The sequence below is a fragment of the Phytophthora cinnamomi genome (assembly GCF_018691715.1).
Source record: "Phytophthora cinnamomi strain GKB4 chromosome Unknown Contig106, whole genome shotgun sequence".
NCBI lineage: Eukaryota > Oomycota > Peronosporomycetes > Peronosporales > Peronosporaceae > Phytophthora > Phytophthora cinnamomi.
In genome coordinates this window covers 138,387-160,738 of record NW_027151039.1, presented here as the reverse complement: position 1 = coordinate 160,738, position 22,352 = coordinate 138,387, and the positions used below count along the sequence as shown (strand labels likewise).

General features: G+C 56.8%; 8 protein-coding genes across 9 annotated transcripts; 3 read left to right on the top strand and 5 right to left on the bottom strand.

The window, feature by feature from the left end:
* Positions 1 to 1,024: 1,024 nt before the first annotated feature.
* Positions 1,025 to 2,626, bottom strand: IUM83_17354 (putative cytochrome P450; the record flags this gene model as incomplete). Its single annotated transcript, XM_067942306.1, has 1 exon — positions 1,025 to 2,626. One exon carries the CDS (start codon positions 2,624 to 2,626, stop codon positions 1,025 to 1,027), a length of 1,602 nt encoding a protein of 533 aa, XP_067782452.1.
* Positions 2,627 to 3,151: 525 nt separating this feature from the next.
* IUM83_17353 (Sugar transport protein 10) lies at positions 3,152 to 4,663 on the bottom strand (the record flags this gene model as incomplete). 2 transcript variants are annotated; one of them, XM_067942304.1, is made up of 2 exons in its annotated part: positions 3,152 to 3,436; positions 3,530 to 4,663. In XM_067942304.1, 2 exons carry the CDS (start codon positions 4,661 to 4,663, stop codon positions 3,152 to 3,154), a joined length of 1,419 nt encoding a protein of 472 aa, XP_067782495.1. The 2 variants fall into 2 exon arrangements, with proteins under 2 accessions (XP_067782495.1, XP_067782494.1); XM_067942305.1 differs by having other exon boundaries at positions 3,152 to 4,663.
* Positions 4,664 to 8,437: 3,774 nt separating this feature from the next.
* IUM83_17352 (uncharacterized protein) lies at positions 8,438 to 9,946 on the bottom strand (the record flags this gene model as incomplete). The annotated part of the gene is made up of 1 exon (XM_067942303.1): positions 8,438 to 9,946. The coding sequence occupies one exon, from the start codon at positions 9,944 to 9,946 to the stop codon at positions 8,438 to 8,440; it is 1,509 nt and encodes a 502-aa protein (XP_067782493.1).
* Positions 9,947 to 10,081: 135 nt separating this feature from the next.
* On the bottom strand, positions 10,082 to 11,698 carry IUM83_17351 (Major Facilitator Superfamily (MFS) transporter; the record flags this gene model as incomplete). The annotated part of the gene is made up of 1 exon (XM_067942302.1): positions 10,082 to 11,698. One exon carries the CDS (start codon positions 11,696 to 11,698, stop codon positions 10,082 to 10,084), a length of 1,617 nt encoding a protein of 538 aa, XP_067782497.1.
* A 281-nt stretch (positions 11,699 to 11,979) lies between these two features.
* On the top strand, positions 11,980 to 12,447 carry IUM83_17350 (uncharacterized protein; the record flags this gene model as incomplete). The annotated part of the gene is made up of 3 exons (XM_067942301.1): positions 11,980 to 12,032; positions 12,123 to 12,306; positions 12,382 to 12,447. 3 exons carry the CDS (start codon positions 11,980 to 11,982, stop codon positions 12,445 to 12,447), a joined length of 303 nt encoding a protein of 100 aa, XP_067782496.1.
* A 294-nt stretch (positions 12,448 to 12,741) lies between these two features.
* Positions 12,742 to 13,845, top strand: IUM83_17349 (Calcineurin-like phosphoesterase; the record flags this gene model as incomplete). Its single annotated transcript, XM_067942300.1, has 1 exon — positions 12,742 to 13,845. One exon carries the CDS (start codon positions 12,742 to 12,744, stop codon positions 13,843 to 13,845), a length of 1,104 nt encoding a protein of 367 aa, XP_067782450.1.
* A 3,573-nt stretch (positions 13,846 to 17,418) lies between these two features.
* On the top strand, positions 17,419 to 17,679 carry IUM83_17348 (Major Facilitator Superfamily (MFS); the record flags this gene model as incomplete). Its single annotated transcript, XM_067942299.1, has 1 exon — positions 17,419 to 17,679. One exon carries the CDS (start codon positions 17,419 to 17,421, stop codon positions 17,677 to 17,679), a length of 261 nt encoding a protein of 86 aa, XP_067782451.1.
* Positions 17,680 to 18,206: 527 nt separating this feature from the next.
* IUM83_17347 (ATP-binding Cassette (ABC) Superfamily) lies at positions 18,207 to 22,291 on the bottom strand (the record flags this gene model as incomplete). The annotated part of the gene is made up of 2 exons (XM_067942298.1): positions 18,207 to 18,527; positions 18,587 to 22,291. 2 exons carry the CDS (start codon positions 22,289 to 22,291, stop codon positions 18,207 to 18,209), a joined length of 4,026 nt encoding a protein of 1,341 aa, XP_067782448.1.
* Positions 22,292 to 22,352: the final 61 nt, after the last annotated feature.

Genomic DNA, 22,352 nt, shown 5'->3' with positions numbered 1-22,352 from the left:
TACTTCCTCACATTGGTGTAAGACACACCAATGGATACATTGAAGTGGACCACCACAGTGAGTGGTCCACACATACCCAAAAGATCCTATTGGTAGAAGCAGCATCTTTCTACCAATCAGAGACATGCATATTAGCGGGGCTCTGACAGCCAGCCGCTGCCAACCCTTTCATAGATGATAAACAGTTTTTAGCAGATTTTAGAGGAAGATCAATTCACAAACAATACAGTTCTCATTTTACCTTAAACTACCTACTCGGTGTTTTATTTGATTTATATTATACTTGTGGACTCAAGTATAATTAATTCAAATTATTAATAAACTCCTACGCTTCCTCATACACGTAGCGCAACGTGTAAGCTAAAGTAGTGAGCCAAAGTAGGCCCACTACATATCTGGTACACCAGAACGGGTCTAGAGGGGGTAATTACGCATGACTTTTTACGCAGTTTGGTGTGCAACTGGTGTGCAGATGCAATCCTTCACACAGCTAAAGAATTCTTTGTCGTTGCTTCCAAAGGAAATGTAGAAGTGAATATATTGAGCCTCACCGTGCTCTCTTATGTAGTGCCTCGTTGAGGCTGTTTCCAACCGCTGCTACTAGCTGTTGTTTCTGTCCGTTTTCTACTACTGCTGGTGACTGCTGTCCGTTGCTAACTGCCTACCCGCTTGTCCGTTGTTAACCGCTGAAGTGGTGCTGTTGTTGGGCTTACATCCCCGCAACAGCATCGCTTTGTAGCTACTGCTACAACTGGCCGTAAGTAGGGTGGTCTCCCGGTCGAGCAAGCTGGCCGCCTCGCGAGTTGAGTCCTGATCAAGCAACATGTGCACTTGTCGTTAGGCACTAAATGGCTGTAATGCACCTCACATGAACACGAAAGCAACATGTGTAAGGATACCGTCAGATACATATAGCGCAACCTCAAAGTCAACCAGGCAACGATAATACAGCGCCTTTCATACTGTATGCTTGCATGGGCTAGGCCACTGTAGACTTGCATGAAATAACGAACTTTCTGGTAGCTTAGGCCGAGTCCGCGTAGGGGGCCACAAGTGGAGTGACCTCAACCTTCATTGGGCCCTTCACCGGGATCGTGAGCGAGAAATCGTACGTCATTTGCCACGGGTCCTCTACTGTCTTGAAATCGAACTTGCTAAACAACGTGGCCAGTGTCAGCTTCACTTCCATGAGCGCGAACTTCATGCCCAAGCAGATGTGAGGCCCGGAGCCGAAGCTGCTAAACACGAAAGGCGAGAATGTACGCAGTTTGCCCGTGCCGGGGTCAATGAAGCGCTCCGGCTTGAATTCCGATGCGTCCTCGCCCCAAGTCCTCGGGTTGCGCGCATTGGCGTACGAAGGCAAAAGCACCGAGACCTCCTTATCCACGAACGTACCATCGACGAGCGTGGTCGCCTCCGTGGCCTGGCGCATAATGAAGCCCGTGGACGGGTGTAGTCGAATATTTTCGCGGATGACGGCCTCAAGGTACACCAGTTCCTGCAGCTGTGCAGCCGTCGGAACCTGAATTTCGCCGGTGAGCAGACCCGGCAGCTTCTCCTTCATCTCGTGACGGACCTTCTCCAGAATCTCCGGGTAGCGGTTCATGTTGACGATAAACCATCCCATGCTGTGGGCCGACGAGTCCTTGCCTGCGAAGATAAACGTCGTAACCATGTCGCGCATGATGGTGGCCTCGTCCTCCTCGATCTCAAGCTCCGCCGTGTCGATGGAGCTCTCCAGGAAGAGCGAGATCAGGTCCCGCGCCACCTTCTTCTGGCCGCTTTCTCTCTCCGCCATGGCCTTGAGGATGAAGCTGTCGATGAAGTCGTGGAACTTCTTGCAGCTGTCCATCAGAATCTTCTCCCAGCCCACGTTCAGCCACTTCTTGATCTCCCAGAGCCAGGTGGGCGTCTGAATGCGCACACCAAAAGCCACCGACGCCACGTTAAACGCCTCGAGGAACTCGTGGTCCCCCTCCTGGTCAAAGGTGTTCTTCAGAGTGTCCAGTTCGACGCCAAAGCCGATCTTGGAGAACACGTCCATAGTGAAGTGGCTCAGCTCCTTCTTGATACCGAACGGCTTGCCTCGCGCCGCATACTCGCCGAGCACGTCCAGGAACACGCCCAGCTTCTCGCGCACAGTGTCCTCCATGACTGTCCTCATCATCTGCATAGAAAATAGATGACTGGCCGTCTTGCGCTGGTAGAACCACGCGTCGCCGTCTGAGATGGACAGACCGTTACCGAACACGTCGTACGCCTGGTGATGACTCACCGGCCCGCGCAGGAAGTTGTCCGCCTGGGTCTTGAGCACGTCCTCGAACAGCTCCGCCGACGACAGCACAATCCACGGCTCCTTGCCGGGGATCTGCAGCGTCCAGGGCTCGTTGTCGAACTCGGCGCACTGCTCGCTGATCCAGTCGTGGAAGCGCGGCAGGTTGCGGCTCATGTCCAGCATGTTGCCCAGCACCGGCAGCGTGGACTTGGGCACGTGCGCCATCTTGCACTTCTGCTTCGCATCCTTCGGCCGCGACAGGTACGACACTACCAGGCCCAACGTCACGACCGCAGCGGCGGCCACAGCAGCGTCGCGCTTGTCGGAGGAGAATTGCGTCACGATTTTCATGCTTGAACCCGAGTGCCAGTAGCCGAGAATGGTATAATAGTGATTGGTTTTGGTGGTGCACAGCCTCGTGTCTCTGCAGAAGCGAGGTCTAAGGCGAAATGGACCTCCGGACTGGAGGTTCCCGACACCGTGTACTGCGTGGGGAAGGGAGGCGGGTCCGAAGCCACTCGCTGCAAGGTCTCTGCAGGCAACAGTGGAGCCATCTGGACGTTGTGCTGATCCGTTTTGCTAGTCAGCATCACGCGATTTCATTGGTCAAAATAGAGGATACGTACTGTAAGTTGAAGTTTAAGCCGTAACGGTCTGTTAACTGAGCTAGTCGAACTTCACGTGTCAGTGTGCACATGTACTATTCCTAGTTGGGCTGGAATTGTGAGCAAATGTTCAATGGCATCGCTATCAACAGCGTACAAACCCAATTCAACTTCATTAACATGTCGTTTGCGAAACAAAAGGAGAAATTGACATGGCTGTCTTCACCAGCTCTGCATCTTGAGGAAAGCGGGGCATCCCTTCACGGCGGGTTTATGCCGTCTCGACGGGGGACTTGACCTCGACGAAGTGGGGCGACTTGGCGTAGTGCTTGTCGAAGAGTGCCTCGATGTCCTCGAGCAAGATGCCCTTGGTCTCCGGGCAGAAGAAGTACACGAACACACCGCAGATGCAGCACAGGCCCGCGAACAGGAAGAACACGCCGTTGATGTTGAGGTGCGGGAAGAGCTTGACCACCTCCGTCATGACGGCGCCCATGGCCCAGTTGGCCGCCGTCGACAGCGTCACACCCGTAGCGCGCACGCTCAGCGGGAAAATCTCAGCCGGGTAGATCCAGCACACAGGGCCCCAGGAGATGGCGAAGTTGAACACGAAGAAGGCCGAGCCCATGCAGATGAACCAACCGCCCACCTTGGGGCAACCGGCGTTGTCCACGTTGCCGTTGCAGATAGCTGTGAACAGAATGGCCGCGAACAGGTGACCGACCACCATGCCCACAGCACCGATCAACAGCAGCTTGCGACGTCCAGTGGTGTCCACCCAGCGCATGGCCGGGATGGTGCTGATGAAGTTGACACCCGAAATGAAGAAGGCCGCGTAAATGCCGGTGTGGGTGATATCCTTGAAGATGAGACCGCCGTAGCTCATGATGGGGTTGATGCCCGTGGCCTGCTGCAGCACCTGCAGCAGCATGGCGATGATGACGCGCTTGCGGATGGACGGCTCGAGCAGTTCCATCAGTCCCTTGTTGGCAGCCTGTTCCTCCTCGACCTGGTCACCAATTGCTTGAAGCTCGTGGCCAACGTTGTCCGTCATACGGAGACGCTTGAGGATCTTCTCAGCCTCCTCCTTGCCCTTGTGCATGTAGGTCCAGCGGGGGCTCTCGGGCACGAAGAAGATGCCGAGCATCACGACCAGCGGGGCCGCCATGGCCACACCGTTGGTGGTACGCCAGCCACGGTTGTGGTTCTGCACGATGACGTTCACCACGTTGGCCAGGAAGAGGCCGATGACGATGGTCATCTGCATGAAGCCCGACAGGAAGCCGCGCAACTCCTTGGGGGCCATCTCGGCGCCGAACAGCGGCAGCGAGAAGGACGAGTTGCCCACGCCGAAGCCCTGTACCACGCGGGCGGCGTACATGAGGTTGTGCGCCTGTGTCTTGTTGAAGCAGACCCAGGACGTGCCGATGCAGAAGAGCAGGCCGGCGCAGAAGATGGTGGCGCGACGGCCGAGCTTGTCGGCCACGAAGCCGCCCACGAAGGCACCACCGAGGCACCCCAGGTTGTAGGCCATGTTGTACCAGACAGTGAAGTCCGTCCACTCACTGGGGAGGTCGGACGTGGAGGCGGTGCACTGCTGGTACGTGAAGTTGTGCCAGCCAACGCAATAGTCGTAGATGAAAGAGTCCATGATGAGTACACCGGAGGTCACGCCCTGGTCGTAGCCGAAGAAGAGGCCGCCCAGCGCGGCGAAGATGCACACGACGATGGCGTATCGGCGCGAGCCCTCGGTCGGGACGTCGTCCACGTCTTGTGTGTTCATGGTCGCTCGGTCGACGATGCTACGGGAGACTTGAAGTGGACTGCACTTGTTTGAGGCGGAGGAAGTTGGTGAATGAAGAGGAGCGAGGGCTCCACTCACTCGCTGGGGCGAAGGCGAGAGCTCTGCGGTGCAGACAGTAAAAGACTGGCTGCTGGTCGCTCGTCATGGTGTTGACGAATTAAACGTTAGGATACCACGGATTTGTCTGCGAGTTGAAGTTGTCCTTGACAGCTTGGTTGAAGCTGCGCGGCCTTCTTTGCGCCCTACCTGCACTTGGCAGCGTAGTCCGGCTCAGCTGGCTGGTGTGGCCGCCACTTGATTTATTTTCCCTCGACGCTGGATGCGCCTCTCGACCCAAGATCGGAGGCTTTCGGCGATGCCGAGCATGTTCATGTCGGCGTGCAAAATGTATCGGCGACGTTAGTCGCAGATCGTGACTGCACGCTTACCACCGCGGCGGTACGGCGGCCATGATCATGGCGGATCGCCGGCATGGTGCGGTGCCGGCGGCGAGAAGATAGGATACTCCACCCGTAACAACGGGGGTCGGTGCCGACCGAGCGCGAATCACCGCGGACAAGTTGCCGACCCGTGCTGTGGGCAACCCATCCGCCGGCTGAAGTTCCCTACGGGTACATGGGATCAAAGAGGATGCGCTTGGACATCAATCGCTCGGGAATCGCAAGCCCCTTTGCTAGTCGCTGCTTCAGCCGCGCATTTTGCTCGTAATGCTAGCTGCCCCTATCGATAGCGTCTATTGCCGCGAGCTTCGTCGCCTTGCAGCCCTCGGATCGAGCAGCAAACAACGCTGCTAACGTTGCGAGCAAATAAGGCGATCATTATCGGCTTTCGCAGCCTGCGGGCTGGTTGAACTTGCAGGCGGGCTTGCTGGTGTTGCACCGCCACTTGATTCATGTGGAGAGGGGCTTCTGCTCAGTCTGAGATCCACCTCGATTGTAGGAGTTTATTGCTAGCGCCCGCGAAAGTAGCGCCCGACTTATTCAACGCATCAGATCAGGGAGTCGGTTGCAGTGCAACTCGCTTCCCATTACCATGCGGCTGTCGCTCAACAACTTTGGTGTTCGTTATCCTACCAGCGTGCTTGTTTCGACGCGCAATTGAAAGCGCATGCACTTTTAGAGCACTTACTCTCGCGGCACTTGAAAGCTCTTTTGGCGACTCGTGTGCGGAGCGAATGGCGCGGTGCCGGTTAGTCTCCGATCCTTTCCGATCGTCTTGGTCGATTTAACGCCCGAGATCGCAAAGCCACGCTCAAGACCACGAGCTGCTTGTAAGCTCGAGTGACTACTGATACGACAGCACTGCTGGCGAGCGCGCCGTGATCCTGTTAAAACGCAACAAAGACCTCGAAGAGGGTAGCCCCTTGAAGACGTGCTGCAAGTAGTCGACGAGCTTTGGACGTCGAGACACGCCATGGAGCGCTCCGATGCAAGCGCAACCGGTGCTGCATCGCCATAAATCAAGTGTCCACGCGGGGCGCGAAAGATACGCATCGTCCGGCGGTCTTCTGCTAACATACCAAAGACCACCAGGGCTGCGAGTCTGCCAAGCCAACACTGTCCTGCAACACGCACTCTAACGTCGCAATGATGCCTGCCTGCCGGTCAAGGGCCCACAATGTCTCCAAAGGTCTCTTCGTAGCAGATTGCACCGTCACATTCATTGTGATCGCGCGCACAGACACCGCATTTGACTCGCGGAGGGGGGGGGGTCGTCTATGGCCCCCGGCACCGCAAAAACTCGATCGGTGTTGTGTCATTAAGCCGAGCAATTCTAGCAGTGTACGCTCAGGCACGATGAGGGCATTTGAATTCATCCAGACTCATTAGCTTTAGCAAAGTTAGTGACGAAGTGCTACAGGGCCAGTCAATAAACACGATCTCAACCTACTGCTATGCATAAAATATAAAACAAAAATGCAGACGTCCGAAGTATGCTTACCGAAGTGGAAGTCTCAAGTGAATGTGCATTTACTCTCTGCAGTCAAACCATCCTCTAAGCACAAACTAATTGAAGTATTACTTTGTCGATGAAGTCTTTTTTCGGTTCCCTGCGTCCCGCGGAATAATACAGAGTAATTTATCTCCCGATTTTCGGTATGCGTTTTGGTCTGGAGCTGGATAGATAAGGCTCGAGGACTTTCATGAATCCACTCGGTTCAGCTATTGCGAAAATTGGATTTAGAAGTTGTAGGTCGCTGTCTCGGAACTATTACTGGAGACAAGAGGCATGCCTTCTTCACCTGGAGAAGAGTCGAACAAGCGGTAGGCTTTTTGCGGTTCTAGACCATCTTCATCTTTTCGTGCCAAGGTGTTGCGTCCAGACAGGAAAGCTATCCCTAGCATCACGACCACAAGTAAAACGGCGAAAGCCCAAGCGATCGCAGGTATCGACATCTTCCACACATTGAACATGTAAGGACCCAGCAAACATCCAATGGTGGCGCCCAATCGACTAAAGCCAAACGCGTAGCCAACTCCACGACCGCGATACTCAGTAGCAAAATTTTCTGGGGCATACACTAGCACACAACTCCAGCTTGCAGCAATAGCACCTGACACCACACTCATACCCCCAACAACAAATGGACCATTCCATGGTGCAAGACTCGTCAAGACGGCTACCACCGCAGCTATAGTCGAAAAGCACGCCAGTACCAGTTTCCGATCGAATTCGTCCAGTACAAACGCCGCTAAAACACAACCAGCGGTTTGAGCCACGCCAAGTAACGCCATCGTGCTCCATCTCGAAAACACATTGAATCCCCATAGACTAATGAGCGTGGGCACATAAACCCCCAGAGCGTACGCCGACAGTGCCATAACGCTCCACAATGTCCATAGTACAAACTTATCTATCGACAGATTAATCCGGGGCGCCACTTTTGGAGCCACGGTCGAATCACCCTGTACAGTGAGATTCTGGATTGGTGTCCAATTCCCGTGCGCTTCCTCCAGCTTTCCCACAACCAACAGAGCTTCATCCACTCTTCCCACGCCCGCCAACCACCGTGGTGACTCCGGGAGACCGAAACGCAGCACCCACACATAGAGCACCAAGCCACAGATGGCCAAGTACGTGATTCTCCATCCAACCTGCGGTGCCAACCCGAAAGCCAGCGCCACGCCTACAACGCTTCCCACGCCCGTAAAAGATTCCAACAGTGCCACCATTTTACCTTGCATAGGTCTCGGGCTCAGCTCTTGCACCAGCACAGTAGCGGCCGGCAGCTCCCCACCCAGGCCAACGCCTGCCACCACCCGAGCGACAATCACATGGTAGTGCCTGGTCGCCAAAGCCGACATCGCCAACCCCAGCAGCGACAGACTCATTGACAGCAACAATGCCGACCGTCGACCTCGAGAATCTGCAATGCGGCCGAACAGCGGCCCACCCAGCGCCGCCCCCACGAATATGCTGACGCCCAACGCTTCGAGTGCGCGCGTGCCCATTCCGACATTGCGGGCCACGAGTCGCCGCGTGAAGAGGAACAACACGAGCTCCGCCGAGTGCACGGCCCAACTGATGCCTGTGACGAGGAGGAGCCGCACGTAGAACCACGACAGACGGGCATTGAGCGAGTCGATGCGACGGTGAACCGCTGACATGATCTCGAGTGGAACGTGAGGCCGTTCGCTGTCCGAATCTGAGTCGAATCTGCATGGATGGGACACCAGACTCGAGACTAGAGTGCTCGCCTCGCTGTTGAGGATTGGTATGGGCAGCTTGTTGATTTACGCGAATACAGTCCGCCTACTCGTCCTTGTGAGACTTACTATGAGTTACAACCGGCGGCAGGTCTTCTTCGTCTTCGTCCTGGTTGACTTTGTCTCTGGTGTTGACGTCGGTCAGCTCAACGATGTACTTGGACTGCATGCTGCTGCGTGCAGGCTCAAACGGAAGAGTAAACCAAAGCACGGCCAACACAAGCAGCACGGCGAACGCCCAAGCTATGGCAGGCGCCGACATCCTCCAAAGGTTGAACATACGAGGGTACAACCAGGAACCGATGACGGTGGCCAAACGACTGAAGCCGAATGCATAGCCCACGCCTCGACCACGAACCTCCGTCGAGAAATTGGAAGGCGCGGATACGAGTACGCAGCTCCAGGCAGCAGCGAGTAAAGCTGATACTGCGCACGTCCCGACGACAACAACAGGGCCGTTCCAAGGAGCATAGCTCAGGACCACTGCGACCAACGCAGCTGGAGCGGCACAGCAAACCAAAAGCTTCTTCAGACCGACCTCCTCCAGCTTCATCGACGCTAGCACCGACCCGGAAACTTGCACTAGGCCAAGCAGCACCGCCGTGGTCCATCTCGAGAACATGTTAAACCCCCACAGGCTGATGAGGATTGGGACGTATTTGCCAAGCGCGTACCCAGACAATTCCATCACAGCCCACAGCGTCCACAATCGAGCAGTAGCAGCACCGAGAGGCTTGTCACGCACGGATGATGATGATGACGACTTTCCTGACTCAACCAAAGCCTCAGTCTCCACAGAGACACTAGTCTCCTCCGTCTCCGGCAGTCCTTCTTCCGAAACACGGTCGTAATTTACCCGAGACACCTGTGCGCGCTCCAGGTTCTCCACTGCCGCCACTGCCTCAGCCTCACGCCCTGCACTCGCCAACCAACGAGGGGACTTTGGGAACCGGAAGCACAGCACCCCCACGTAGAGCATGGCGACGCAGAGCACCGCGTACGGGCTCCGCCAGCCGAACTGTGGCTCCAAAAGGGAGACCAGAGCGAGCCCAACAACCCCGCCGACGCCTGCGAAGGCGTACAACAGCGCTACCATGCGCGCTCGCATGGGTTTCGGGGCCAACTCATACAGCAGCACTGTGGCGACCGGCAGTTCTCCCCCCAGTCCGATTCCAGCCAGGAGTCTCGCTACGATGAGCTCGTAGTCCCTGCTCACCAATACGGAGAGCGCCACCCCCAATAGAGACAGAGTCTTGGCGAGTAGCAGAGCGTAGCGTCGCCCTTTCACGTCGGCGATGCGTCCGAGCAGCGGCGCGCCAATTGCTGCCCCGAACAACAGGCCGTAGCCGAAAGGTCTTAGGACGTGGAGAGCCAGCCGCACGCTCTGCGCGGAGCTTCTGGTCAAGCCTCTGACCATGATCCGCCGCGAGAAGGCGTAGAGCACCAACTCGGCGGCACTGAGCGCCCAGCTGGAGCCTGCGACGAGCAGCAGCCGCGCCAGGAACCAGGACGGCCGCGCGTCCAGCGACTCGAGGCGGCGGTGGATGGCGTTCATGGCGAAGGATGGGGAGCTCAACAACTTACGGGCAGATTGTACCCGTCGCAATGGTACAAGTGCTGGAACGGAACGACACCACGAGTTGAGCTCATTTATACTGAAGCGCTACGCTTTACCAACACTGACGTTACGTTAGTCTCGGTGTCCACTTTTCGGAGACACTTCTTGTTCGGGCTCGTGCGTGGTGTCCGTAGTGGCTAGAATCTTCAATTCGCGGTCATTGTCGAAGAATTCTTCTTCCTCCTCTTCTCCTTCATGGATTCGCAGATTGAGAATCTCATTCGATTCGAGATCGAGGTCGGGTTCACCCGACTTCGTAGAAGTAGCTCTGTACTCGTTGCTGTATCCGTTGGTCGACGGGGTGAAGCCGTAGGGCACCACGATGCCCAGCACCGTGGCAGCCAACAGCCCGGCGAACACCCACGTGATCGCAGACACCGACATGAGCCACACGTCGAACATGTGAGGGTAGAGCAGTGCTCCTCCGGCGGCACCGAGACGGCTGAGACCAAACGCGTACGACACGCCGCGAGCACGCACAGCAGTCGGGTAGTTCTCAGGGGTGTAAGCCAGGACGCAGCTCCAAGTGCCTGCTAACAGTGCCGACACGGAGCAAGTCCCCGCGATCACCACGAGCTGGTACCAGGGCGAGTAGCTTAGCAGAACCGACACTACCGACGTCAGCGTCGCAAAACACGCAAGCGATTGCTTGCGGCCGCGAGTTTCCAGCATCCACGAAGCGAGAATGCAGCCAACAACTTGGGCCCCGTGCAGCAACGCAATGGTGCCCCAGTTTGCGTACATATTGAACCCAGACATGCTGATAAGCGTCGGGACGTACACGCCCAGCGCATACGACGACATAGCCATCACCGTCCACAATGTCCACAGCACCAGCGTGTGCACAGGTCTCTCGAATGCAGAAGGTTTCACCCTCGCAGCCGACGGCACAGCCTCGACCGCTACCGGTGTCGGGAGATCCTGAATTTTGAGGTTGTCGTAACGCGGCCGCAATCCGTGAGCTTGTTCAAGCTTCCCCACCACCAGCAGAGCTTCGTCCACTCGCCCAGCACTCGCTAGCCACCGCGGAGATTCGGGGATGCCGAAGCGCAGAACACCCGCGTACAATACGCAGCTGCAAATGGCCAAGTACGTGATTCTCCACCCGAGCTGCGGCGCCAATCCAAAGGCCAGCGCCACGCCCACAACGCCACCAACGCCTGTAAAGGCCTCGAGTAATGCTACCATTCGACCTCGCACGCAACTCGGTGAGAGCTCCTGCACCAAGACAGTAGCTGCTGGTAGCTCTCCGCCTAATCCGATGCCTGCAACAATTCTCGCGATGACCACCTGATAGTCCTTCTTCGCTACGGCGGACAGCGCCAAGCCCACAAGCGATATAGTCATGGCAAATAATAGAGCGGAGCGGCGCCCTCGAGCATCTGCCAGGAGGCCGAAGAGCGGCCCGCCCAGAGCCGCTCCGAGGAACACGCCGACGCCAAGAGCTTCCAGCGCGTAGGTCCCCATGCCGACATCGTGGGCCACGAAACGCCGGGTGAAGGCGAACAGTACGAGCTCCGCAGCGTGGACAGCCCAACTGACACCCGTTAGCAGCAGCAGACGAACGTAGAACCACGAGAGTCGAGCATCCAGTGCATCCAGCCGTCGATGGACGGTCTCCGATGCCGTTGGCGACACACGGAAGACGTTGGGAGTAGGAGGGATTCGAGGCGTCTCGACTGCAGCCATGGAGTAGAGAATGCTTATTGCTTCCAAGTTGTTGAGGCAGTTGGCTCGTGTGTGTTGTAACAACACAGTTGTTGCGATAGTCGCAACGTCTCTTCTCGGTGCGTTGGACAGCTCTTCACTTTTTATCTGAGGGCTCTGATGTGTGGGCAAGGGTATTGCTCACAATATGGAGCGGCGGGCGTTGCAGGATTCTGATCGACCGGCATGCTTTACGCGCGGTAGAGAACTCCCCGTGAATCTCGGGATGCATATTGGATCGGCGGCCTACCACAACACCCGGGATGAGCTCCAAGTGCTTCAACTGGTCCAGTCGAACTGGATACATCCGCGTGCGGTAAGGCAGCTCGATTATCATCGGAAATGATGATGGAAATGATGATGGAAATGATGAAGTCTCATAAAACCTGTCTTCTATTCTGCACAGGTGGTCTTGCTTCCCCTGGACGAAGCACGCCCGACGTGTCTCGCCAGAATCGAGCTGGAACGGATTTGTTGGGTCCAGCGAGGCAAATAAACATACCGGCCCCAAGAGCGCGGGTGTTTACTCGGCTTTTAAAGGCGGAGGGAGAACGCCCTCGGCACTCCGTCGAGGAGTGTTCGCCTTGAGGGTGAGGATACATTGTGATGCTGTACCTAGTGCCCCGCACGAATGCCGCTATGACTGCACTTCTCGCCGTTTGTAGCAACAAGTGCTGCCGGTGTGCGCCAACGATATCAAATCGCTCGGCGTGCTGGTTGGTACCCCGTAAGCACTTCCGAGCAGCGATTACGAGGTACGATGACTGAAGCCATGTGTCCTACGATACTGTAATGGCGGCAATACAGCGTGAACATGTACTCTGCATATTCCTCCTACCGACACCAAAGCATATCTCGCGCGCAATTACTAACCTCCTCAGTTCGTGTCCAACGCCAAGGCCATCAATCGAGTCAAGAACTGCCGGTTACCGGTTCGGTAGTTGAGCTCATGCGCCCGTCTCTGTTCCGAGTGCAGATTCGATCCAAATCCACGGCCCATTTGCAAAGTTGCAACGCTGATACGAATGAGGCTGCCGATCGCGTTCGCGACGCTATTCGCTGCGTTCCTCGCTTCGACGGCGGCGCAGCGAGCGCCAATCCAAGCTCGCAATGCAACGGACGGCAGCTCGCTCGTGTTCAAGATCCTGCAGCTCGCAGACTTACACATCAGTGGCATCCCGACTGTGAGCTGCGGCAGCAGCGTGCCAACTGGCATGACCAGCGCGAATTGCTCCGAGAAGCTCACCTACGAATTCGTCGACCAATTGATTGACCTGGAGAACCCCGACTTTATTGCGTTCTCCGGAGACAACGTGCAGGTCTACGGCCCCAGCTCGCAGCAACGCGCTATTAATGCCGTGACCAAAGCCGCCGAGGAGCGCGGCATCCCGTACGGCATGGTGTTCGGCAACCACGACCAGGAGGGGGACTTCCCCAGGGAGAAGATCGTCGAGATGGTATCGCAGAAGAACCACTCGTACACAGTGAGCGGACCGGAGACCGTGGACGGCGTCGGCAACTACATGCTCAATGTGACGGCGCCGATTGGCGGCGCGTGGGGGGACGAGGGGGACAGCGTCTTCCGGATGTACTTCCTGGACTCCGGCGCGGAGGCGCTGACCGACAAGTACCCGTACGTGTTCTCGGAGTACGACTGGATCAAGCAGAGCCAGATCGACTACTACCGGCAGCTATCGGAGACTGGACGCACCGAGCGACACAACAGCTCGGACTCGGTGCTGCCTGCAGTCATGTTTTTCCACATCCCGCTCGTGGAGTTCGCGCACTCGGACGGCGGGTGCAATGGCGAGAAGAACGAGTGGGTACACGACCAAGGCATGAACCTGCGCCTACTGTCGACGCTGTCCGAAATGAACGAGGTCAAGGCGGCGTTCGTGGGGCACGACCATTTGAACGAGTATTGCTGTCTTGTGGACGGCGTGCAACTCTGCTACGGAGGCGGCACTGGCTTCGGGCGGGCGTACGGGGCGTCCGACTTCTCTCGGCGGGCTCGCGTGATCGAGTGGACGGTGGATAGCGACGAGCGCCACGAGATTCGCAGCTGGAAGCGGCACTACGATGACATCAGCGCCAAGCGTAGCGAGGAGGTCCTGTATTCAGAGCTGTAGCTGCAGGCTGCAGCAGAATCTCCTGTGGGTAATTAATTATGCAGCCGAGTATTTTTGTAGCAATGCACTTGGTGTTGGGTCACAAGTTGTCGGGGAGTTGGAACGTGTGTGTTTCACTATTGCCAAAAGTGAAACTTACAACACCATCATGAACACTACTGTCAGCCGCCGTCTCGATTCTCTTGAGGCCTACCCGTCCTGGTTCTTTGTTCGGCTGCTGCTCCTCGCAGGATTCAGCTGGTTTCTCAATGCAGCAGAGTTCATGCTATTTACCTTAACCCGGATAACGATGTCGAAGAGCGTTCATCTGACGAACTACGCGCTAGAAGGCCTGGGAGGTGGTCTATTTATTGGGGCGGTAGTCGGAGCACCGCTGTTTGGACGCATCACTGATGTCAAAGGTCGACGTTGGGCACTCTTACTTGCAAAGACTCTGTCACTACTCGGCTTGGTGCTTTCGGTGATGGCGCGAAGTGGTATCGAGCTCATCAGTGCGAGAATCCTGGCTGGTATCGGAATTGGAGGAGAAATGCCGGTCGTAGCAGTGTTGATGCACGAATTGACTCCGAAACCAATGCGAAGTCGCATGGCTGCGTTGTTGTACGCTTTCACAGGCGTTGGCGTGCTCGTGGGTTTAGCTCTAGCCTTCACTTTGGCACCGCGGTTTGGCTGGCGCGTCGCGTATATGGTTCTCAGTGGCAGTATTTTCTTCGTAGGAGTTTTGTGTTTTCTCCTCATGGAATCTCCACGGTGGTTAGCGAGCTCGGGTCGTGTATCCGATGCAACGAGATGTATTGAGGAATTGGAGCGCGCACATGGAACGCGAATGATCTACGATCTCGCCATGGTACAAAACGCTTCGACACTGCCACTAGAAGACTTGGAGACTTCGGTAGAGAAAGTAAAGGTTTCGGTGCGTGATAAACCGGGGTACGCAAGACTGTGGACGATGTGGGTTGTGATGGAATTGTCTGGGTACGCGCTTGGCATGTACGTCCCAATCCTTATCAGCCTATGGGGATTTAACGTATTCTCAAGATGGAGTTCGATGGTGTTGCTTGGCCTTGCACAAGTTGTCGGGTCGGTGCTAGCGTCGATGAAGCTGGAGGAGGTCGGTTTGAAGAAGTTTTTGGTTTGCTGTGCCGCTCCAGCTGCGTTGGTCGCAGTGGTCCTGAGCCATGCTCCCTGGAACGGCCCTGTTGTTGTCGTCGGGACATGCACAGTATCAGCTTTACTCGCTGCTGCCTGGAGCTGTGTACTCGTATCCGCGCCTTTCAATTTCTCGACGGAGGTTCGTGGTCGAGGCGTGGGCTATGCATTCGGCTTCAGTCGTTTGGCCGCCGTCATCGGTTCCTGGTTGTACCCTCGTATGTTCAACCTTTGGAGGATGTCGGTGCCTGCAATGGCTTGGGCGTTCGCCGTGCTGCTTGTGGTGGCCGTGCTTTGGTTTGCTCTTCCGTTTGAACACAGCAACGCGCAGTGTAAGGACCTCGAAGTACCAAGTGATCGCAAAAACAAAGACAAAGTCAAGCTATACGACAGAAGTGAGAACCCGCTACTAGTTCAGAGTCATAATAAGAACGAGTAAGTTGTTGGTGAACGTGTTTTGCGCCGCTCATGTCGAGAATCCTTAGCCAAAATGTACTAGTGCGTGTACAAACCACTCATGTCTATTCTCCCCCCGTAATACATGTCCAACGTCGTGCTCCTACGATGTGGCAAGTAGAAAACTCTCGGGACGCGTTGGAGTTACAAGTATTATACAATATTACCTAGTACGTATTAATAATACAGTCTGTACTTCGTTTCAGCTCCAGATCGAGCAGTTTTATGTATCTCAAAAGGTACAGAACCGGCACTTTCGGAGACGGTTTGAGTTTCGGCATGACGCGTTTCCGTCTCAATTTTATTGGCTAAAACGCTATCTCAAACTCTTAGTGAAAGGCTCTGTTTGCTTAAACCTACCCACTTTTGAGTTGGCCTACCTGAAACTGATGCTCGATTGGGGGCTCCGAAAGTTCCCTAGTGTCACACATCTTGGCCTTACCACACCGCCGGGTCTGGCAACACCAGTGTTGATGCAGGAGCGAGATTACAAGGTACCCTGTCCAGTATCCGGACCGAGCGTGTCCACTCGGCAGCCTATCTAAGAGATGGTGGTGGCGGTGAACTCGCCCTAGTTATGGTGGCCTCACTCTCCAGCATGGAGAGAAGTACCCACTTCCCAACTAAACTCAAGAGGCTCAAAGAGGCCGCATCACGCCTAACATCATGCGGTATGAAGCAGTCGACTCCCCGATCCCGCTCCAAGACTCAATGGCTGCTTCGCCCCGCAAGCCCCAGCACATGCATCCGAGTGTCGACGCCCGACTGGACTCTCTCGAGCCTCGGCTTTCAAGGTTCTACTTGCAGCTATTACTGCTCACGGGTGTGAGCTGGGCAATTCAAGCGGCCGAGCTTGTTCTGCTCATCTTCACGCGCGTTCTTGTTGCCGAGGACATTGGCATGGGGACACCCGTTCTCGAAATCTTCGGAGCCAGCATTTTCATGGGGTCGATGGCTGGAGGACCCATCTTCGGTCACATCGCGGACAGGTTCGGGCGACGAACAGCGCTGCTGGTCGCGATGGTGTTTTCGCTGGGAGGCCTCGCTGTATTGGCGCGAGCCAATACCGAGTACAAGCTGATAATCGGTCGCGTAGTCGTTGGTATTGGTCTAGGCGGCCAGCTCTCATCGACGGTCGTGTTAGTTCAAGAATTGTCGCCTCGGTGTATCCAAGGCCGCGTAGTGGCGCTTCTTGACGCTTTCACCGGCATTGGAGGATTGGTTGGCGTGGCGCTAGCTTACGCCTTGGCACCTTGGCTCGGATGGCGCACAAGCTACCTTGCTGTATGTGGATTCGTCCTTTACGTCGTAGTGTTGCGCTTCACAGTCCCTGAATCCCCGCGGTGGCTCGCTAGTGCCGGTCGCGCGGAGGAAGCTCACGCGATTACTGACAAGATCGAGCGCTCGCACCACTTCCAGCTTCCTTGCGATGACGTTCAAAAGCATGTTTTGGGTTTTACGTCGGTTCTGAACTCGCCGTCTTCTTTCGCGACATCGTCTTCGCCTTCTTTGTTCAAGCGAATGGTTCCCACTCTCGTACTCTGGACACTGTGGATTGCAGTCACCTTGTCGGCCTATGCACTGGGGATCTACGTTCCGACGCTTATCAGTCTCAACGGCTACAACATGTTTGGAAGCTGGAGCACGATGGCTGTATTAAGCGTCGCCCAAGTACTCGGCTCTCTTGCAGCCGCATTGGTGTTGGGCTCTCGCAGTCCTCAACCCTCGCTTGCCGGGTTTGCAGTACTGGCTGCTATCGTCTCCGTTGTACTGAGTTACGTGTCGTGGTCACGTGGACTGGTAATCACTTGTTCCTTCTTGGTCACCGCTCTGCTGAGTGGATGCTGGAGCTGCGTTCTCGCGTACACCCCAGGACACTACCAAACTGCTCGTCGAGGACGCGGGGTAGGCTACGCCGTGGGAGTCAGTCGGCTGGCTGCCGTCGGTGGAAGCTATCTCTACCCCCACATGTTCAACGTGTGGATCCTGTCCGTGCCTGCACTGTGTTGGATCTTCGGAGGTCTGCTGACGCTGGTCTCGGCTGCCATCGTTCCCCGTTTCGGATACCAACCGCTAAGCCAGGAAGACGGAGCGGACTCGGGTTTGTGGGAGCCTGGGACTGACTTGGAGCCTGGCGCGAAGCCTGGCGGCAGCGAAGAACACTCGACTATGAGCGACGCCACCAACCCGAAGACGCTGGTCGAGACCGTCTCGGTTAATGAGCGATAGCGAGCGAGTTAGGCCGACTTGTAAGCAATACATGTATATACACCGTAGTATAGGTATGCAGCCTTTAATGTATGGAAACAGACTCTGTTGATGAGATAATATCTCATCAACTTATTCATATTATGAACCCGCGTCGTTGCTCAGTCGGGAGGCCATGGGCAGCAGCTTCTCCTTGTGCTCACTCAGCTGGGCTTTCAGCAAGAGTCTGTGTTGGCTGGGTGGGTGGTCTCCGTGGCGCACGCAGCGCGAAGTTGGTTCAGGTCGAATTGGCGTCTTCGCCCGCTGCGTCAATTTTCAAAATCGACAACTGTCAAAGTTGTCATTTGAACAAAAGTCCATCTTGACAGCTGTCGAAAATAAAACTCCTGCTATAATGCATACGACGTCAAAAAGTCAAAAAGTCCATCCTCGACAAACCCGCGACACGAGACGGAGGATATGTAAATACAAGTAGGTGTATTTCAGTGTATTTCAGCGTAAGCTGTGTACTGTACGATGTGGAGGCGCCGACCGACTGTCGACGGCGCTCACCGCTTCTGGTGGTTCACGAAGCGCATGGCCAGGAGCGTGAGCGCGCGGAAGAGCACCACGAAGGCCAGCACGATGGCGCAGTTCCGCCAGATCTCGCTGTGCTTCATGAGGAAGACGTCCTCCAGGTAGGCCTTGACCGTGAGGCTCTTGGGCAGCGTCGGCGGCACGTTCGTCATGTGCTTGCAGCCCACGTCGCTGCCGTCGCCGCCGCTGGGGCAGTCGCCGAACACGACGGTCGCCATGGCCGCCAGCGTGTACTTCTGCGGCGTGATGTGGTAGAGCCACTTGTAGCCCGTGGGCAGGTCCCCGGCCGGGGGCTGAAGCCCATGAACAGCAGGAAGATGAGCGCCATGAGCATGCCCAGGATCTGCGCCACCTCGACGTTCGGTAGCAGGAAGACCAGGAACTCGCCGATGTACGCCTGCAGCAGCACGTGCAGCGACACGGCCAGCCAGACCGTGAGGAACGAGCCGAAGCCCGTGAAGCCCACCATCGGGTAGAAGATCGCCATGAACAGCAGCGTCGCCCCGAACGTGTACGGGATCTCGGCCACGCTCGAGCCGACGAAGTACCAGAGCGCGTTGTACGTCTGCCCCGCGCGCTCGCGATAGTACACCGCGCGCTCCTGCGACGCAATGGGCAGCGCGCTGTTGAACGAGCCGATGCCGAGGAACCCGACCGCCAAGTACAGCATGCCCATCCCAGAGTTGATACCCGAGTACGACCTGTACTCGGCGCCGACGTACGTGATGCCGAACAGAAGCCCCAGCACCAACGACACGAAGAACCGCGTCAGGTTGAACGACGCCGTGCGCCAGTACATGTTGAAGAAGCGCTGCAGCAGGAGCTTGGCCTGCGTCAGCTCCGTCGCCGCACGCTTGTCGCTGTATTCCAGAGCAGGAATCGACGGCGACGGTCGAGACACACCCTCACGGTCCAAATTGGACTGCAGGAACTGGAAATGCTTGCTCTCCTGGAAGATCCTGACGAAGTCCGTCTTGTCGCCGTTGCTGTTGCCCACGCCCGCTCCGATCACCTCCAGCATCCACGTCGCCGGGTTGTAGTTGTCCTCGAGCTTGTCCACGCCGGCGATGGATTCGAAGTACGCGATCATCTCGCTCGCGTTCTTGCCCAGCTCTCCGGCGAACACGGTCTCTCCGCCGCGCTTCAGCAGGAGCAGACTGTCGAAGACGCTGAACACCTCCGAGGACGGCTGGTGGATGGTACACACGACGGTGCGGCCCGTGTTGGCCACCTTGCGCACGCCGTCCATGATGAGTTTGGCAGAGCGCGCGTCCAGGCCGCTCGTGGGCTCGTCCAGGAACAGCACGCTGGGCTGCGCCGCCAGCTCCACACCGATGGTCAGGCGCTTCATCTGCTCCACGGAGCTGCCGCGGATGATCTGGTCGGCGATCGGGTGCAGGTCCAGCAGGTTCAGGCACTCGTTCACCGAGTCGTACTTGTAGCTGTCGGGCACATCGGCGCCTTGGCGCAGGAACGCGCTGAACGTGAGCGCCTCGCGGATCGTCGCCGACTCGGAGTGGATGTCCATCTGCTCGCAGTAGCCCGTGGATCGGCGGATGGCCAGGTCGGTGGCCGGGTGGCCGTTGAGCAGGATCTGTCCGCGGATCTTGCCTCCCGTCTTGCGGCCGGCGATGACATCCATGAGCGTAGTCTTGCCAGCGCCCGAGGACCCCATGAGCGCCGTGATGGTGCCTGGCAGCGCGTATCCGCTGATACCCTTGAGCAGGTCGATGGTGTCCTTGGGGTTGGTCGGGTCCGGCACGGTGTACCACAGGTCCTTGAAGGCGACGGTGACCGGCACGAAATGCTTCTCACTGTCGGGGACAACCTCCAGCACAGCCTCGGTGTCTGTTGGTGAGCCACGGGGTGTGTTCATCAGTCCATAGCTGTCCGTGGCGTCACCCTTGTTCTCCGAATCCAAAGTCACGTTCTCAGGACTCTCGTATCGGTGGTATTCCAGCGCGATGTACGAGAGGAACATGAAGAAGACGTACGAAGCAGCCATGAACACCATGCCGTACCAGAGCCAGAACTTCTGGGTCGGCACCTCGAACATGGTGAGTGAATAGTCTCCGGCCGTCTTGTTGTAGCTTTCACAGAAATTGACGTCGCCGTAGACGCACGTGTCGAAACTCGAGTCGCTGTACTGGTTCACCGCTAGAGCACGCACGCACCAAGCGACCGGGTTGATCCAGTACAGCCAAATGAGGTAGTCGGGGATCTGATCTTTAGTGATGACGAAGCCTCCAAACAGGATGAAGAAGAGGATCGAGACGCTGGAGATGGGGTTGGCCACGTTGAAATTCGGCGACGCCGACGCCAGGAAGAAGAAGAACGCGGTGTATGCGAGGTTCGTAATGCACAGCGTCACAAGGAACAGCAGGAAGGCCCCGATGGTGTCCACAAAGCCGCACATCCAGTAGACCACGGAGCCGAACACGACGGTCTCCAAAATAATCGGGGGCAACTGACTCGCGGAGTTCGAGAGCACGTAGGATGACGTCCGGAAAAAGTTGGCTCCGCGCTGCTTGTAAAACACCTCGCGCGCAGCCATGACTGTCGGGATCTCCGCGGAGTGGCCCAGCGACAAGCACAGCACTGACGCGAAAATGACGCCCATGACCAACTGAGAATTCGTCGGGTTAAACTGGTAGAAGACGCTCGCGTACAGCAAGCCCATGACGGTGTTCATGAACAAGCGTCCCATGAGTGCCGCTGAGTCGCGCATTGTCACCCTCATTTGTCGCTTCATCAGTAACGAGGTGCTGTCCCAGAAATTCTGGTGGAACTGGGGCTGGGTGTCCATGTGTGTCTGCTTGTCGTGGATGAGCCCAGGGTGCACGGGATCTTCAAGGTCGGCCAGGACTTGCTGATAAATTGATGAGCGCTCAAACGCATCCGCAAAGTCGCCTGGCGTGCGCGGGATATTGCTCGACGGGACCGAGTTCACCTCGTACTGGGACTGCTTGCCCGTGCCGAGATCCAGCAGGAAGTCGGCCACGTCGCGACGCGGAGGACACTTGAAGCCGAGACCCTCGAAGTAACCCAGCGCCTCAGCACGAGGACCATGGTACATGACGTGGCCCTCGTTGAGGATCACGACGTCGTCGAAGAGCTCGAAGACCTCGGGCGACGGCTGCAGCAGCGAGATGACCACGGTCTTGCGGAACTTCTTGGCAATGCTGCGCTGCGTGGTGATGATGTCGAAGGTGGCGGCGCTGTCGAGGCCCGTGCTGATCTCGTCCATCATCATGACGAACTTGTTGCCGAACTCCATCTCGCCCGTGGTGACGCGCTTGCGCTCTCCGCCGGACACGCCGCGGGTCATGGCGTCGCCGACGATGGTGTTCTGGCAGTTGTCGAGTCCGAGCTGCTGGATGACGATGTCCGGGTAGTGCTTGAACATGGCTCTGGCGGCGTCGAGCGCGGCCATGTTCTCCTCAGGAGTGCCGTTGATGAAGTGCTGCTCGTCTCGCTTCGACAGGCCTCCTCCGGTGCAGGCGTGCGCGAACTCGAGCGTCTCCTTGACAGAGAGCAGAGAGTAGTGCCTGTCACGCTGCGTCACGTACGACACGAACTGGGGCAGGTGCTTCTGCATGTCGTTGGCGGGTGTGCCGTTGTAGGTCACCTGTCCCTCCATTGTGATGTTCTTGCCTCTCGGGAAGCGGCCGCTGAGCAGCTTCATGAGCGAGGACTTGCCGGATCCTGGCTGGCCCAGCACGAGCGTGATGGTTCCCGGCTTGAAGACGCCGCTGACGTTCTTGAGCACCTGCTTCTTGACGACGTGCTTGCTGGAGCGCATTTCGCGGAAGCCTGTCTTAAGGACATTGACCAAGGTGGGGAGCTCGACCTTGACGTCTGTCTCGTCCTTGACCATGATGTCGGCGGAGATGGAGACGTCCTTGAAGCGCACCTCCATCTGCGGGAGGCTCTTGCCGAGCGCCTTCTCCATGCGGGAGGCGACGTGGTCGTGGAGTGCCTGAGGCCCGCGAGCCATGAGCGTCTTGCCGTTATCGTACTCGATGGTGGCGCGCATGGGCGCGTCCGAGTCCTGCATGTCTACCCTGTAATTGCGTCGGAGCTGGTGTCGCCAGTAGGACTCAAATTGCAAAGTGATG